At 44.0% G+C, this 17,601-nt stretch overlaps 1 protein-coding gene across 3 annotated transcripts in view; it reads right to left on the reverse strand.

Moving 5' to 3' along the window:
• Positions 1-17,601, reverse strand: part of agrn (agrin) — a 253,022-nt gene that overhangs the window by 47,666 nt on the left and 187,755 nt on the right. For all 3 annotated transcript variants that reach the window (XM_085781255.1, XM_085781254.1, XM_085781257.1), the window contains 7 exons: positions 14,189-14,386; positions 13,521-13,721; positions 7,612-7,754; positions 6,762-6,867; positions 3,788-3,907; positions 3,066-3,230; positions 1,459-1,602 (listed from right to left, as the gene is read on the reverse strand). In XM_085781255.1, the coding sequence (XP_085637381.1) occupies positions 1,459-1,602; positions 3,066-3,230; positions 3,788-3,907; positions 6,762-6,867; positions 7,612-7,754; positions 13,521-13,721; positions 14,189-14,386 (1,077 nt within the window). The remainder of the gene's footprint in view (positions 1-1,458; positions 1,603-3,065; positions 3,231-3,787; positions 3,908-6,761; positions 6,868-7,611; positions 7,755-13,520; positions 13,722-14,188; positions 14,387-17,601) is intronic.

The following is a 17,601-nucleotide window of genomic DNA, read 5'->3' on the forward strand; positions in this document are numbered from 1 at the left end:
CAGAGAGTTTGTGTTGTTGTTACACTTTCTGCGCGGCTCCACACTCGTGCAGTTTGTCGAAGAGCTGCTTTATGAGTTCTGATTGTAGCAGTGGAAATGTGGAATTAAATTAAAAGTTAAATTTGCATGCATATTTAATGTTTCACAGTTACAGAACTCTTGCCTACTTTTATTAAGTAAGCAAGGGTTCTGCCTGTTAAACAGCCATTAAATTACTTTCTCAAAATGTGTAAAGCATGATGAAATATGAATGTAATCAAAGAAAAATAATTGTTTCGGAGTCCTCACCACATTAATACACGCGGTATATTAATTGTGTGGCTCATGTTGCTTCAAAGCGTACGCATTTTTCTGTATGACGTCATAGAGATGATTTTGATTTGGACAAATGCATTTCTGCCTGATGGATGGCAAGAGCCTCTCTTTGTGTCAGCCAGCTGCTGTTACAAATCCAGTCTACAGCATAGTGTTAGCATGCAGCACGGTGGTTACAGTTCAAAACCAGAAGAGGTTGTCAGACTCTCACAAGCAGCACAGCGCAGAGGTAATGTGCCCGTAAAATAGTCTAAATAGCTGTATCTCATACAGTGTGACTTATTCCTAGTTTCACAGACCAGAATGTTTTTCTGAAGCTGCAGCACAGAGAGTATGTTTCAGTCATGTAAAGGTACATAACCATTCAGGGTATTTTTTCCACAGTGCTCTCCTGAAGCTATCCAAAGGAGCGTTTGAAGCTTTGGAAGTTTCCACAGCAGGAGCTGCTGCGGCTGCCGGGGAGCCCACCACCATCCTCTGGCCAACTGTGAGTGTGGGGTCTTTGCATTGTGGCAACATCACAGGGACTTGCAGTGGCCCCTCCACCCCTTGGCTCCTGCTTTCATGTGCTATACCACCTCTCAGTATCTTGTCTTTTCATCTGGCAGGGTGTGTGGCAAAGTGCCCCACCACTGTGCCGGGACTGCTGGCTTCATTAAGCGTTTGACTTCCAGTCGATATCTGATGGTGCATCTTAATCAAGGAGCTGCAGGCCCCCGCAGCGGGAGCTAAACTTTCCTTTCTTTTCAGCTTGTGCAACCGCTGGAGCTGTTTCTATTATTAATCTTAGTGTAATCAATAGTCCTTATGCAGGAGTATAAACATACACATTCAAGTGAATGGTGCAGAATGATGCACAGGAAAAAAAACGCCGGTGGAGCGATACGTCATACACATATGTACACTGAAGTATTTTCCTAATCACTATCGATTAACTGCCCTGTAGCTCTCCTCCTTCCAATAAAGCAGATGGATGTGGAGAGCAGACAGAGAAAGGACCGGCTGCTGCGGGGCTGATCCATGGATCAGACAAGTGACAGGAAAACACTTTAGAATGATGGAGAGAAGAAGAGGAGAATGCGTGCATGTGTTTGTGTGGTTTATGGACGCTCCGCCGCTCGCCTCCGTCCTCTCTCTTATTACCTTTGTCACAGCCGTTCATGCCCATCTTGCTTCCATCTGGACACACGTTGCACTTCATGCCCTTCACTCCCGTCTTGCAGGAGCACAGACCCGACATCTGCTCGCAGTCGTCCCGGACCGAGCCCGTGGCGTCGCAGTTACACGCTGCCTCGCAGAAAGGTAGCGGAAAAAACAAACAAAACAAAACAGAAAGAGACAGATTGATTAGAGATAAGTATCAATTCAGCACAGCGAGACAGAGAGGGATTTAAATAGTTGAGTTTATGCAAACATAGTGAGTTTGAGGCGACCTTAGCCCTTGATCCCGCTATACCAACTATCTTGTTGTCAAGGGGTTGCCAACAGTTCATCCAGCCTCAGGGGCCATTGAGGGAGGAGTGGGAGTGCATAAGACAAACTCGAGAAAACAACCTTAGGGAAGGACATCAACCCCATCATGTTCCTGGAATCAATGATGTGTGTTTTTTTTTCTCCTCCTCTCCTGCTGAACCTGGTATTGGTGTGCAGCGTGCTGTCTGCTTGCTGTGGGTAAACCTTGTTAAGGTCAGGCCACGGGTGAGGCACCTGCAGACCTCCTGCTGTTGACTGAAAATGCTCTGTAGCTTTGGAAGCATATGTCCTGTGATACCTCAGCGGCAGGGTACGAGCTGGTCACCATATTGCATTACACCAAGACAAACAAGGGGCCCTGACCCCGCTTCGCCACTTGAATACAAATGAATACAGTTGGTTCAGTACAGTTTGACATGACTGAAGGACACAAAAAAACCACCACCACATCCTGGTTTAGCTGGTACAGTAGGTGTTCAACATTTTAGGGCCTTGGTCACAGTTACAGTAATGGCTTAAAGGTACTGTCTGATTTTAACAAGAATTTTTTATTTCCAAATGAGGTTGTTTTCTTGAGAAATGTATAAGCTATTTTATATTATATATTTATATATTATATTTATTTAAAAAATATATAATGTTTTACATTATATTATTATAAGGTTGTGCTCATTTGGATGAATCTGGAAGTGTGGCTGTTGTTATGAGCTCCCTGACATCTGAATTTCCCTGCGGGGATGAAAAAAGTTTTACTCCACTCTTATATGAACTATTATATTATATTATTATTATTTTTCTCACTTATCCCTGATGCAATTTCATCACAATGTGTTTGTATTCTTTTCACTACAATGTGGTGAATGGAAATTTGTTTTGTTAAATTACCAGTGTGGTTAAAAATTCAACTTTAACAATAGGAAATTTTCAGAGCCAGTCTCTCTGACTGCTCCACTGCATTTACTTTGGCTTATTTGAGACTGTTGTTAGAATGTAGTTTCAATGACACCTCAAGCGCAAAAGGGACATTGTTGGGGTTCTCTCCCTTTTTCCACTGTTCATGCATTCTCTTATGATTGCAACTTTGATGCCTACATGAGTAAACACCTAGAGAAAGAGCTTTTTAACACAAGTCAGAAGATCATGTTTTTCCTTTGTAATCTGGGTGAACTAAACCTTCAACAAATGATTCCTGCACCTGCTGTTTTAATCATATAACAGAAAGGAGGCCAAATCTCTCTGCTCACTCAACCCCGACCACTAAAGACATGACTTCTTACGTGTGCAGCCGCTCATGTTCTCCGTCACGATGCCACGGAAGTTCCAGAAGCCCGGCTCGCAGCGATCACACTTCTGTCCCCCGACGCCAGGCTTACAGGAGCACTGACCGGTGGTCGGGTCACATGTCCCCTTGTAGGAGCCGTAGACGTTACACTGACAGGTACCTGAGGAGAAGAGAGCAATACTGTATATCACTATTAACTTCTTCCAGTTTGTGCCTTTCTTTCTCTGACAGACCAAATGTTATGTAACTTACAACAGCTGAATACAGCATACTACGAGAGATATTGGAGGTTTAAACTGGGCTCAAATGTTGGCCCTGTCGGATAAAGTATGCTTAGGTGAGTTCCCTTTTTACCAAATCTCACTCTATCCCTCTTTCTCAGTCTGTGTTTTCACCATCCATACTGTATCCCCCTAGCTAACAGCTTGATGCAGCATTTTCTCCTCCATCTGTGTGCTATCATTCGTCAAGATCATCAGATGAAGAGATTTTTCTGTTGATACAGTGCAACATTATCATAATTATTCCTTGGATTAAGATGAAACATTTTCAGCTCTGCAACTGTGGAAGTGTAACTGCTGTCAAGGACAATCAGCCGCCGTATGCTGAAACAGCCCGATAGTATCTACATACAGCACACTGCACACACACACACACAACAAGCTCAGGACACATCAGAGGCGAGCGGGTCACAGTGGGAAGCTGCAGTGGACTTACTGGGACATCCAGCCAGGCCGACTCCTAAGGCGGCTGTCGTGTTGTCGGAGCAGCAGCCGTACACAGAGAGACTGCAGTGCTGAGGTGCTGTCGGCTCAGGCAGAGATGTGGCTGAAATCACTGATGAGGTAGCAACAAAAAAAAAAAAAAGAAGAGAGGGAGGGGGACGTGGCACAAGGGGAGAAAGAAGAACACCAACATTTGAGTGGGATTTAGACAACACAATCTCGGAGCAACATGTAACTTTTTGCCAACAATGAGATTGGCTCGAGGGGCAGAGGTGGAGAGGCTGGCAGCCGGCTTCAAGATAACAATTCTATTTTCTACTTTCTCCACAATAGCTCAAAATCAGGGGGAAATGATGCTATTACCTCCAGTGAAAACAAACAATGGCATTGCTGGTGAATGTGCGGGAGCTGACATTTACCACCTACTAGGAGGCATGTTCTCTTCATTTGTTCTTGTCTAATATTACAGAATTGTGCTGCCGCTCTACAACCTTCCAGAATAAAAAAAAATAAAAAAAAGAAAGAAAGTAAAAGCCTGCTGCATAATGTGAAGGAATGTGCCAAGCAGTTTCTGTTTGTGCAGTGTGTGTGGAGAGTTCCTTTGTCTACGGAGGCACCAGCCTTCATACTAGTGTGACAGTTCTAATACGACACTACATTCAACAAAATAAAAACAAATGTGTTCCCAAAACCTGTCGCTTCTCCAGAAATTGGAAGAGAACAACAAAACAACATAGAGTAGGAAGAAAAAGGGGAGGTTTGTTTAATGACTGAGGCAAAAAAAAAAAGAAAAAAGAAAATCAGTGTTCAAATTCTCTCCATGGCTTTGGAGTGCAAAGGAAAGTTTCAGAGATAGAGAGCAGAAACCTTTCCCTCCCATTTCTTTCCCTCCGCCTCTCTCTATTCCCCTCCCGATCTCTTTTTCTTGTGTTGCTCATTTGGAGTTTGGAGGCTGGAGATACAGGGGCTATAAATCACAGTGTTACTGGTGTGGATATGAGCCTCAGCCTAATGGTGATGACTCGGCTCACTCTTTTTTCCAGTGCTTTCCCACTACAGAGATGGGCTTTGGACACACTTCATTTAACTTGCCACTTTCCAGCCCTCCATTCAGCTATCTGTACTGAGCCTATTAGGACGAGGAGAACTTTTAATTTCATATGTTCTTCTCCCCTTCAAGGGTTTTTCCTCTTCAGTGGCCATTGTCCGGCACAATGCGGCTCACTGTGACGTGTAATATTACCCACACATTCACAAGGCCTGCTGCTGCTGCTGCTGCTGCTGCCCCTCCTCTGTTGCAGCGAGGGTAGTTTATCCTTTCTATTCCTGTGAGGATACATCTACATATGTTTGCTTGTCTAGTAAACCAATAAGAGTTTTTTGGGATTTTACAGAAATCTCTGACCCAGATTTGAGTTTGCAGGCAGCTATGGAGGACGGTTTGGAGTTCTAAACTTTACACATCAGCATATGGCAGATGACACTATTGGCACCACATGCAAACATCTTAAAGTTTTTCAAAATCTGAACCTCTTTCTTTTTTACTTTCATTCATGCTCTGCTAGTGAAAGGTAGCATGTTTTGATAAGTTTCTGGAGTTGAGGTCATATGAAGTTTCTCCTTACATGGCTAATGTGGAGGGCAGTGAAATTCCACCAAGATCTGAATTTTTTTCTCCATTAGCCAATAGGAGATGAGAGCCCAGAGCTCTCGTACCCATAGAGGGCTCTTCAAAAAAGGATTGATTATCCATGGATGGTAGAGAACCGTGACAGTCAGTGCCCAAGGAGGCCAGCTTAGGAAAGAGAAGAATCTGCAGGGATGTGTGTGAAAACACTGGCAGCTCCCTCAGTCTCACTCTCTCTTCAACTCTCTCCATCCTCCTCTCTTTTCGACCCACAGGGAATCAAACAGGCTGGAATGATCACACAAAATCCCTTAAGTGCCTTTTGCTCTACTCTCCGGGCCTGAGCTAGCATCGGAGCAAAAGCCCTTTATTTAACACAGCCGTGGAGAGGAAGAACTAACCTTTGCTACTTAACCAGCGATCTGACAACTATTCTGGCTGATAAATGCCATTCATTTACATGTAGATAGAGGGGATTTTATATTAAAGTAAGTAAGCGGGGTAAAGTGATATCCCGAGGGTTAAGAAGGAGGCTTGTGAGCCCAAGTTTAATGGTTTAAACTGTCAGAAATTCCCAGGAAGAGAAAATGAATCATTATCTCTATCAGCTGAGTCTACGTGTGGTTGTGGAAATGACATTAATATTGTTGATAATAAACATTCAAAACACCTGAGGAAATATGTCAGAATGAAATATGTCAGCACAGAGATTGTTGTTTTTAAACCATTCACGTGTGCAAGAAAGTGAAATGTGATTGGTTCAGATTTCAACACCCAAACAACCAATTAGCCCCAAAGCTGGGAGCTGTTCACATGCACAGAATGCATGCACAGAAATATATGTTGTGTATGTGGTTGCATGAAAACACACTTCATGTTAAATCTTCACATTCCTCAGTTACATGCATCCCAACAGGCATAAAAAAGTGATCAAAGGCACATAGTGGTAACAGAGGGAATAACTGATGAAACTAATGATTCAGGCTGGTTTTACATTCACGTTACATGAGGCGGTGAGGAGGATAAGTGCGCCTCAGAGGAGCGGTCAGTTTCTGCACATAAACAAGTCTGTTGAATCTACTTTCCCTGAGGAAATTACACAAACAACAAGCGTAACATTCAACCACCACCTCCTTCCCTTCATTAGCTTATGGCTACAGTGGTCACACTGCAGAGACAACAGCTGTGCTGACAGAATTATGTTCCAGCTACAGACTATTACTACCCCATCAATGGATGGAATGAGTGGAGAAATGGGATGTCAATGACAATGAGTCTTGGGTGAGGGTGCTTCTGGGCATCGCAACGGCATTAACTCTGAGCGGTGTGATGTACCGACCTGCACAGGGTCCCTGATTCTGAATCAACAAGTGCTCTTGTTTCTCACATCTGGCCTTCTTCAGCTCGCACTCGTTGCTGTAGTTTTTGCCGTCAGAGCCACAAACCTGGAAAAGAATCAGGGAGTTGAGTTTCCCCTGTGAAACTGGTGTGACGTATTAGTTCTGCCTTGACTTGGACATGAAGTAGTTAAAAAACATTTGAAGTCAAGGTACACTTACAGTACTGCCACTTTCAACTACATTTACTGGTCTTCCTCATCATGTGATGACTTGATCTAATTATTGAACCTGCTACTAAAATCACTAATCCATCTCTATGACAATCAAGGAAACTATTACTAATGGAAAGACAGTTTTAATTAAGAATACATTTGATGGTACTAGAAAGTTTGGATTTTTTTTGGTATAAATGTATCTGTATGTAAATGATACAACAATTTTGTTAGAACATTATGAGTCTTAAGATAAAAAATAAGCTTTGATAGTGTAAAACAAACAAACCCACCGGGGTTCTCAGCAGGCTTTAAAATGATAATTATAATACTGTCATGGAGTCAGTGAGTTATCTGTGGGCTACATCTGGATAAATTTATATTCGTACATTTTAGTAAACTCGCAGCTTGTGTTTGCATTGTGACTGTAAACGTACAGGTGTGTGTCACCTGAACATAAGCTGATTTGCATTTATCCCTGATGAACTATGTAGCTACAGCTGTTGGATGAAAGAATAAAGCAGGCGCCGTATGTGTCTCTTACTCAGACACAAAGTTGAGCATCAGCTGCATCTTAAAGACTAAACAGTGAGGTGGTTGTTGTGCAGTGGAGGGTGGGTTTTGAAGACAGACGCACCGGGTTGTGAAGTACACTCTGGCAGGTGAAGTCGCAGACGCAGCGGTCCTCCTCTGCGTCCTCGTCCCACGAGCCTCCAAATGTGCGACAGCGGTCCTGCTCGCAGCTCTCCACGCCTGAGCCCGACCCTCCTGATCCACAGTCTGCACGGAAATGCACGGCATCATTAATAAAACATCACAAACACACTGGAGAGATGCCTCTTTATCAGCGCATTAAATGGAAACGGTGTCCTAGTTTCGTTTTCTCTTTAAGTTAAGCCAACACTTATACATCAGGAGCATCACAAAGTTAAGATAATTTACATTTCCCTCACGCTGGCTGCAGGGAGAGGGAACTAAAAGGCGCTACTGGTAGAACAAGATAATGACCTACCATAGTGAGGGCAAGAGATTCACTAAATAAATTAGACACAACATCTCTGCACCACCAGCGAGGCATCCTTTTCATTTCAATTAAATAAGAGACAAAAAAGGGGAGGGAATTATTAACTCTGGCCTCCAAGTGCGCTGACAGAATCGGTGGCAAGCTTTTATGGGTGCCTGCATCCTGATATGAGACGGCAACTAATTGCAAAGTGTTCTGTAAAATCTAATTATCTCCTGAGACTTTAAAGAAACTTGTCCCTGCAAATCTTTAACTGTGACCCTGGATGGCCTTTTATTTGTTTCAAGAGTGCACTTCTCGCAGCTGAAGTGAGAGAGATGCTCAAGACGACCTCATGTTCCTGGTAAAAACAGGCTGCAAACAAAGTCCCAGGATTTGTGCTTTCACAAAACCGTTGTCATTCTTGACCTGCTGTGCAATCTGCAGCGCAAGGCAAGAAATCCGAGGTTTAAAAGAGATACTGTACAAGAGGGAGGAAAAAAAAAAAAAAAAAACCTATCCAGCAGGACTCTTTGGAGTTTCATTTATGAACAACAAATCGGGGGCTGTTGCAGAGTGCAGGCAGAGAAAGAGGGAGGATCCTGCTTTTGAAGTTGTAAATTTCCCCTACAGTACAACTCCCGAGGGAGATTAGGTGAATGTATGTGAAGGCTGGGAATGAAAGCAGTCAGGAACGAAAGATGGAGAGAATGTCAGACAGAGAGAGAGGGAGAGAGAGAAAGAGAGAGAGACACCCTGGGGGCTGGCAGAAAGTTCATCTGAAACAAATTTGTTATTCAAAAAGGGAAACGCGGTCCAACTAAAAGCTCCCAGCACGGCTGAGAGATTCAAAAAGCACCAGGTAATCAAGGTGCTTCTTCCTCTTCCTGTCTACTTTCAGGGCTTATTCAACTCGGCGTATTGATGCGCCACCTCTAATGGTGAAATCGATGTCGTAGTGATGGAAGTGCCACTTAGCATAACCCATCTTCTAAAGGAGATTATGGAGCGGGTCGCGGTGCAGGGGGGAGGGGGCAGGGGCGCACGGAGCTCTGGCCTCTTCTTTGATATGGGTCATCAGAAATGGGCTGTGACAGCTTTCAGTGGTCGATACAGTGGGAGAGGAGAAGCTTCACTCTATTAACTGTGGCTACAACAGTGGAGCTGGAGCTTTGTGCAGAGTTCCAGAGGCCACATCCTCCACAAACATCACAACTTGTTAAGGACTCGCTCTGTCTCCATTCTGAAACAGCGAGAGCTCCGACCCTAATCCTTTCGCTTGAATTTGCTGTTGTAGCTTATCGATCGTGAGCCGCAGTCCGAGTTAAACTTAACATGTTGCGATGGGGCTAATGCGCTGGTTAATGGCCACTGACATTATCGTGGGCCATTCGATGCCCACCTGAAACGGAGAAGTCGGCTGACTCCAGAACAGACCAGAGAGAGAGTGAGAGAGAGAGAAATAATGAGAGCTGAGACGCTGGCAGCTGGCCACCTGGATCTGTACTGTAAGCCAGCTCAGCAGGACACAATGAAAGGGAAGCGCAAGGAGTAGCCAATTCGTATTCTGCTCAGGCCCCATACAGAGACAAGATAAATAAATAAAAGAGGTAAGACATTAGAATGGAATAAATAAAAGTGAAGGGCGAAGAGGGGTCCTAATTAGTTGCTGCTCTTTGATGTGCCCGCCACCCGCGCTTCCTATGAACCTTTCAATTAATACATCCCCAGCTAAGATGGCTGTATCAGCTATTCTCTCTGCTCTGCCCATCCATTCCTTTTTACTCAATCATGTCAGAAGCCCGAGTCTATTTAGCCAAGGGAGCTCCATTAAGAAGACAGAATTCAGTGGCGGTGAGAAGAAAGGAAATGAATAGCATAGGAATAATGTCCATGAAAGACAGAGGGAAAAAACACATTACAGGGATTTGACAGTGGAAATAATAGAAGAAGTGATGGAGAAGACGCTATTGTCACAGCTGTCTGGAGGTGTGAGTGTTTGAGAAAACAGAGGCAGTGGAAGAAAAGAGGAGGGTAAGGGTAAACAGTGGAGAATAATGTGTGTAATGGATTGAAGCCTGGAGATGTTTGGTCGACCAGACATCAACATCAGTGGCTCCAGGAGTGATTGATATTATTATGGTATGTGAACAACCTGTGTGAATGTCAACTCGGACATTTATCATTCGAAAGAAGTCCTCGATCACCGTGACGTGCGCCACATCGCCAACACTGAAAATGGCAACAGTGTTTACCGAAGGATACGGCGAGGCATGATTTGACTTTTCTTTTCTTTCTTTCTTTCTTTTTTTGTTTTTTGTGGTGATTGTTTGTTTTCGCTCCATCGATCAGTACCTTGTATGACCCGCTCTTGACGGATGAGACAGCGAGTTTATCCAAATGAAGTTACCCAAAGGTAGAGAGGGATGGAGCATCACGCCCGCCGGGGAGGAGAGGGATGTGGTGTTTGGAGATGGCGGAGAGAGAGAGAAAAGTAGTTTTGTTGCTTCAACAGAAGGTTACCAACCCCTGTGATGGATGGACCATGAAGGAAAAATCCGCTGATTTCACTCCAATGAGCTCTTGACCCGCCCAGCCACCCACTTTGCCTCTTTTTTTATTTCGTACTCTCTCCTTTTATCTGATCTGTGTGATGTGCGGCACAGGGAATGGGCCGTGCATCACTGTGTGATCCTGCTGCTCATAATCTTGTTTATTAAATGTCTATTCAATTAAAAAAGGGCCTGGGCCCCCGTAGGTGATACACTGCTCTCAGTTGCCACTTTGTCAGTGTCGGGAAAAGGAGCTGAGGCCAGGCCTACCCGAGTGTGAAATTAAACAGGTGACAAATTTCCCTGTATGGCCAACAGTGGGAACACTGTCATTTTTCATTACTGCTAAATAAAAGGCGAGAGGAAACAACTTCCATTTTTATGCTCTGTGCCCTCCTCCCCCTCCCCAACAAGACTAATGAGGATGGTTTTTAAGTCAGGTCTGCGTAAGCGAATAAATCACATGTTCACTTCCTCTCACGGCTTATCTTAGATATGAAGTATTGAGTGGGGGGTTGTGCACCGCGGTGATGTAGAGCTTTGCTGCCGTCTACAATAGAGACAGAAAATACAGTCTTTGGTCTACCATTCTGTGACAGGGTGCTGTATTAGACAATATATACTCCTAATTTTGCCAAAACCTACTCCCCATACATCTAAGTGAGGGTAAATATATCAACAACAAATCCTTTTTATGGTATGTAGCTGAAGAGCGGTATCCCACAGCCAAACACAGATATTTCAAGAGGGAAAAACAGTAACTTGGTTTTGATCGTTTTACAATCACAGCAGACTTCCTGTGGAGGGTCTAGTTCCGATTCAAGGGGCTGAAAGGACTGGGGACAGAGCCTGCGGATAAAGACAGGACTAGTGGATGCCCCTAATGTGAAATTTATCGATTTGAGACAATCCCATCTCCACCCCTATCTGTGAAAGCATCGGTGCCCCTTTTGTTGAGAGCCACAATTTTGATGTTGAGAGTGCAAAATGGAGAGAGACATGAGTGGGTGGGATGGCAGGGAGCAGGGGGAAAAAAAGAAAAAAGAAAAAATTCTATTGTGTAAGCCTGATGGTTTTCTCTGAATCAAAATGAGCAAGTGATGGAAAAAAGCAGGATGTTCAGACACAGTATGAGAGAGAGTATGAAACAGAAAAAAAACCAAGCCATCAGGCACCACAAGCAAAGCGATGCCCTTGGGTGGGGAGTAGAGAGCGATTTTGCCTGACACCAGACGAGCAAAAGACAATGAGGAGAGAGTATGTGTGTGTGTGTGTGTGTGTGTGTGTGTGTGTGTGTGTGTGTGGTGACAGTAAGTCTGCATCGCAGGCATACAGTTTCATGTTTCTTCATGCTCCACATACAAAAAAGGTCACTTGTCTCAGTCAATGAAATGATGTTAAATCGACCACAAGGAGCTTTGGCGGTAGCATTCGGCTCACAGGCCTCAGGCCAATATAATAGACAATGGTTGACAGAAAAAAGGAAGAAAAAAATGAAAAGGAGGAAACACCCCTGGCTAGCAATCAAAATGGAAGTGGATTCCTCTCATCTTTATTTGCACTGTCCTCCATCTACCCCCCTCTTTTCCTCTCTTCAGCCATCACTCCTGCTGGCAGGTGTAATCTGCTCCCCTTCACACCTTGTCAGAGGATGACTATGTTCGCCGTGACGACCCACCAGCCGTGGGGGAACGGCATCGCCGCCGTCTGCATGACAACCGGAGGCTGGCATGTTGCTCCCTCCAGAGTTGTCCCCAAGACGGGCCGAGCGAGGCGCTGTGATACCTCGCCTCGGTCTGTCACCACTGATCAAGATATGATTTGCACGGTGTATTAGATCTCATTTATTGCCAATGTGAAGGGACGACGGAGCTAGAGGCGGAAAAATCAGGGATACTCACATTAAGAGCCATCGATCACACATTTAAGCATAATTGGATAGAAGGGCTTGATAAAATATATACCGTAAATTCTTCAATGTAAGCTGGTACAGTATTCAAGCCAAGTACTCAGAATGCCCAATGTACAGTGACACTCACCAGTCTGCTGAGAATTATTGATCTCATCCACTAATAACCCTCAACAATTTCTGCTTTGCCATTCTCCACTGTTAATTTCAATAAAATCTAACACTTCCCACAGATATTTCAAATTAAAACCCTGCCATTTTGTAAGATTCTTGTGAAGGCTCATCTGCTCCGAGAGCACCTTCACTCCAAACACCTAAACAAACCCAACACACGCTTAATTTACATGAACACATTTAGTACTTAAACCACTAGACCTTCAGTATTGTGCCTAACCTGTAAGTTGCTTTGGATAAAAGCTTTAAAATGTAAAATGTGTTTATGCTTAATTTGCTGCTGGAAAAAAAATAAAAAATACATGAACTGAGTTTCATTGACAGTATCTTAACACCTTTTTAAGAATGCTGAAGTATGACCAATTGTAATTAATTAGTTTTAATTTATCGAAACAAGTGGGAAGTGATGAGTTTCATTAAAAAAAAATGAAAACAGCAGCAGGTGCAGCTCATGAGAGGCAGATGAAAAAAACAAAGAAACCGTGAGGCTTCTTATGAGCTGTGGTGTTGAGATAAACAGAGACGGTGGCCACTAAAGAGAATTTACTGTGGCTGAAGAAATGGACTAGGAGATGCACTGATAAACAAACAAACATGACAGCCAAAGCATGAAGATTATCATTCCTGAAAGGCACAGCTGACCTGAACTTAATCACCCAGAAGTCATTTCTGCTCCTGTAACAGGTTTTGTTTGTTTGTTGTTGTTTTTTTTATGGACATGCAGTATGACTTTCACTTCATCTTGTGCTGCGTTAGCCTGTTGGCATGCTGCTGGTGGTATACACAACCATTATGAAAGTCCACAGATGACTGAATACGGCATCACAGGTCAGTTGATAAAGATAATTACACCATTGCGATGGCCGATTGGTTAATATAATTACACCATTTCAAAGTCCATTTCCTACCTTCATCACAGCTGCCCGGCTTTGCCACATCAATTCTCCTCTTCTGCATGCAGGAGGACAGGAGGAGATCGCACTTGTGGTCGTAGGTGTTGCCGTCGCTTCCGCACACGGGGGAGGGGGCTTCGTCTAAGCACTGCGGGCACTCACACTTATTCTGGACACACTGGGCGCCCCAGGCACAAACAGTGCTGCCGCATGTTTCTGTATTACACACACACAGCACACGGGTCGGTCAGAGCAGGACGGGTCAGGGCCACAAAGGCAAACATGCATGGAGCTGTTTTGATGGATTTCATTCACACCAGAATTTGAAAGTGAAACTCTGGGAACGATATTTAAATGATTTCTCTTTTTCATCCTTAACTGTCATTCATCCTCTTGTGAAATACGCCCTTTCTTATAAACTGACACATACGTATTCCCTGAGTAATTCCCTGTCTGAGTATCCTGCAATTTTATTTTCTGACAAGTTTGTTAGAATATGACCAGCCTGCCTGCAGCTGTATCAGTTTCCTGATGAGCTCTCCTTTTAAGATTTCATTTAGTGAAAAAAAACAAAAAAACACAACAACTCATCCAGGATTCCTGCTTCTGCCAAGAATCATTTATACTTTTCATTTGATGCTGACACTCAGGGGAGTATGACACCATGTACATGCTTTACTTACTGCACTCTCCTTGGCTGACCACCCGGAGGTCCATCTGTTCTTTGCAGGCCTGCACATGCAGCTCGCACTCGCTGTTGTATGTGTTGCCATCGCTGCCACACACGGGCTGGTGGGACTCCACGCACTCTGTTGCGCACACACACTGTCCACTCTGGGCATCGCAGATTGCCCCGAAAGAGCAGTTGGCGCAAGTCTCATCTAGATGGAGATAAGGAAGAAGGCAAAAGATTAGTGTTTCAACGATTATGTGTGTATTTCAGGCATATCCACATGACTCTGGAGGCAGGTCAGCGATAAGAAACACCATTTCAAAAACTTACTTTTATATTGTGCTGTGTGCCAGACTTTAAAATAGACCAACATTAATTCATGTCATTGATCTGCAAATGTAGTGACGTGCATTTCAAACTGATATCTGATGATTAAAGTCTTTGTGTGTCCTTCGCTTTGCATTGTGTATCGTATTATTGCACATATTCACAACAGTCACCAGGTTAAACCTTATGCACTTCCGTGGTCAATATTTAATCAACAATACGAGTTATAATTGCATCAATACAATGAAGCCAATGTGCAATTTACAGCCACATAATCATGTATTTTCCAACCATTCACAATATAGAAAACAGGCATAAAGCTATTAAGTAGTACAAAGAGTAAATAGTTAAAACATTTTCTATTTGTATTTCCTTTATTTAGCCCTTGGCAGCTGGTGCAGTGCTGAATGATGCAGTGCAGCAGCAGAAACACAAGAAGTGCAGAGATGCAAAGTTTCCACACAGAGTGTAGAATGGGTGTAAAACTTTATTGGACTCCACCTGAGGCAGATTCAATTGATTTGAAATACTTTAGAAAGGCGCACACCTGTCTATTAAAAGCTGTCACAGTTCACATGCATGTGGGAACTAAATACCAAGCCATGAAATTCAGAAAATTCCCCACAGATAGAATTCTACCGAGGCACAGATCTAAGGGGGGAGGAGAGAGGAAAGGAGGAAGATGCCAAAAAGCTGAAAGTTCCCAGGAGCATAGTGGGCTCCATCACAGGGGACATTCAGCAACACCCCACGAAAAAACTCACTTATTCTAGAGCTGAAGCTGAATAATGAACACAAAACGCTTCAGAGAAATCTCTGCACAAACAGAAGACTTGGAATAAAAGCGCCAGAAGGACAAGCATCTCTGCATCACTCCATCAATCAGGACTTTATGGGAGAGTGGACAGAACTGAAACTACTCCTGAGAAAAAGCCACACGACAGGCCGGCTGGAGTTTGCCAAACGACACTTCAAGGACTCTGAAAGCATAAAGGGAAAAAGATTTGCTGGTCTGATGAGACAAGAATTGAACTCTTTGGCCTGAATGCCAATTGCTGTATCTAGTGGCAGCCAGGTACTGCTCATCACCTGGCTACCATCATCCCTGTTGAGCAGGTGTGGTGCCAGCATTATCTTTTAAGGAGGCTTCTGAGCACCAGCTACTGGGAAACTAGTCAGAATAGAGTGAGTAAAGTTCCACTTTTCCATGCTTGCATTTATCACTTTGTACATTTGTTCATATCCACTTAGAACTGAGCTGTTTTCCACTGTACTTCCAGCACCGAATCGTGGCGGATGATATCTGCATTTTCTCTGCAAAACACTGCTCTGAGACACCCAGAAGGCTCCAGGAGGTTTTTTTTTTTTTGAGACTTTACTTCACTTGGATCATCTTGAGCAACTTGCCTGCGTCTAGAGGCAACATTTTTATTCCCTCAAGGCACAGCGAGGCAGGATCAGAAGCGTTCATGGTACCGACAAATGTCACAAAGGGAGGGGAGGTGACGGGGGTGGGCAAACATGAGGCCTTACACAGACACAGGGCTAGTAGTGGTTGCACCTCTCCCTCTGACACCAATTACACTGGGAGGATTGCATTAGCACAGCTCGCTATCACATTCAATTAGAGGCAGGCTAATAAGCGCTGCTGATTTAGCAGTAATTGAGAGAGGCGAGGCTGGCCCCTGAAACCTTCCGCATTATTAATTTGTTTATTGCTCTCTTAGACTCTTTCATTTCATCCATCTCCCCATCTAGTGCCGGCATTGACATTCCTCTTGGATTAACAGCCTTGACTGTGAACTGGATATGGCAATATATGGCACTTCACATACAGAATACTGCCTGCAGAAGCGTAAGAGTGTATGTGAGCTGAATGATGTCTTATCTTACAAAAAAAAAAAAAAGACAAGTGAAGCATGATGTGTATTTTTGATGCGGGGCGTTCCAACGAAGGGTAATCTTAAAGCCAATGTGTCCATTGATATTTCAGACAATAATGCGATTTGTGGCAACAGTTTTACTCCTTCCACAAAGCCAGATCCATAAAAATGTAAGCAAGGCTTTTCTGTGACTAAATAAATAAATATAAAATATAAGTGCCTTTAAAATGGGGCTTGCTGTGCTTCAGCTATAAATCGGGAAAGTGATGGTGGTGCTGGTGGTGAGTGTTGTCCTTTATCGGGCCCTGTGTCCTGATAGCAGCCTCGCCTCTTTATCAGCTCTTGCCCCTCGCAGCCGGCTCTTCCACACTGCCTGATCCTCCAGACAACATGCATCACAAACAGACAGAGAGGGAGGGGCGTCTCAGTTCAAAGCCAGGAGAAGAGGGAGAATTATTGCCATTACTGGTGATATTAAGACGTCCGCTTTCTGTCATCTCCTGATTCAGACGTCTCCGGGTCTGTCTTTGCTAATCTTGAGTTCCCATGTGTCTCGCTTTCTGAAGGCAGACAAGTTCAGCGTCCTTAAAAACTTCAGACTTTAAGGTAAAAAAAAAAGTCTGACAGGCTTGTCATCGTGACACACAGTCAGGGTGTTAAAAAAAAAAAAAAAAAAACGGGTGCCAGTGTTGTAACATTAGAGTCTGGGATCTTTCATCTCATTCAGACGCCTTGTACGTCCACAACTGTGAGAGCCGTTTCAGCCCAGGAAGATACACAGTCCAACACAGCGTGTGCAACATCAAAGTAAGATATTTTAAGGGCTTCTCATGCCAGCTCTAATAAAAATCTAATACCAACTGTATCCACAGAAACAGGGCTTGAGGAGTGAACTAAAAAATTGTGAAAACATTACAACAAGACAACCCACATAACTGCCCGATTCAGGCCAACTGCGACTCAAAGTTGGCACCGAATGTGACCTACCTCCGGCACCCAATAAACGGCTGCCAGATTGGATCTGTCTTGGGCCAGTGGAGGTGGGCAGAAAATCAGCAACACGTAACAGCACTTGGGCCAGCGTTGAGCCAGCACCGGAGCCCGGATCAGTGGAGATGGGATGATATTTGCGCAACCATTCATCACAAGCCTGACATGAGTCTGGCAACGTGGCTTGCTAAATTTATGCTGTTGTTGGGGAGGGGGGGCGGGG

Source organism: Trachurus japonicus, chromosome 7 (assembly GCF_045865225.1).
Source record: "Trachurus japonicus isolate A0001 chromosome 7, Traja_1.0".
NCBI lineage: Eukaryota > Metazoa > Chordata > Actinopteri > Carangiformes > Carangidae > Trachurus > Trachurus japonicus.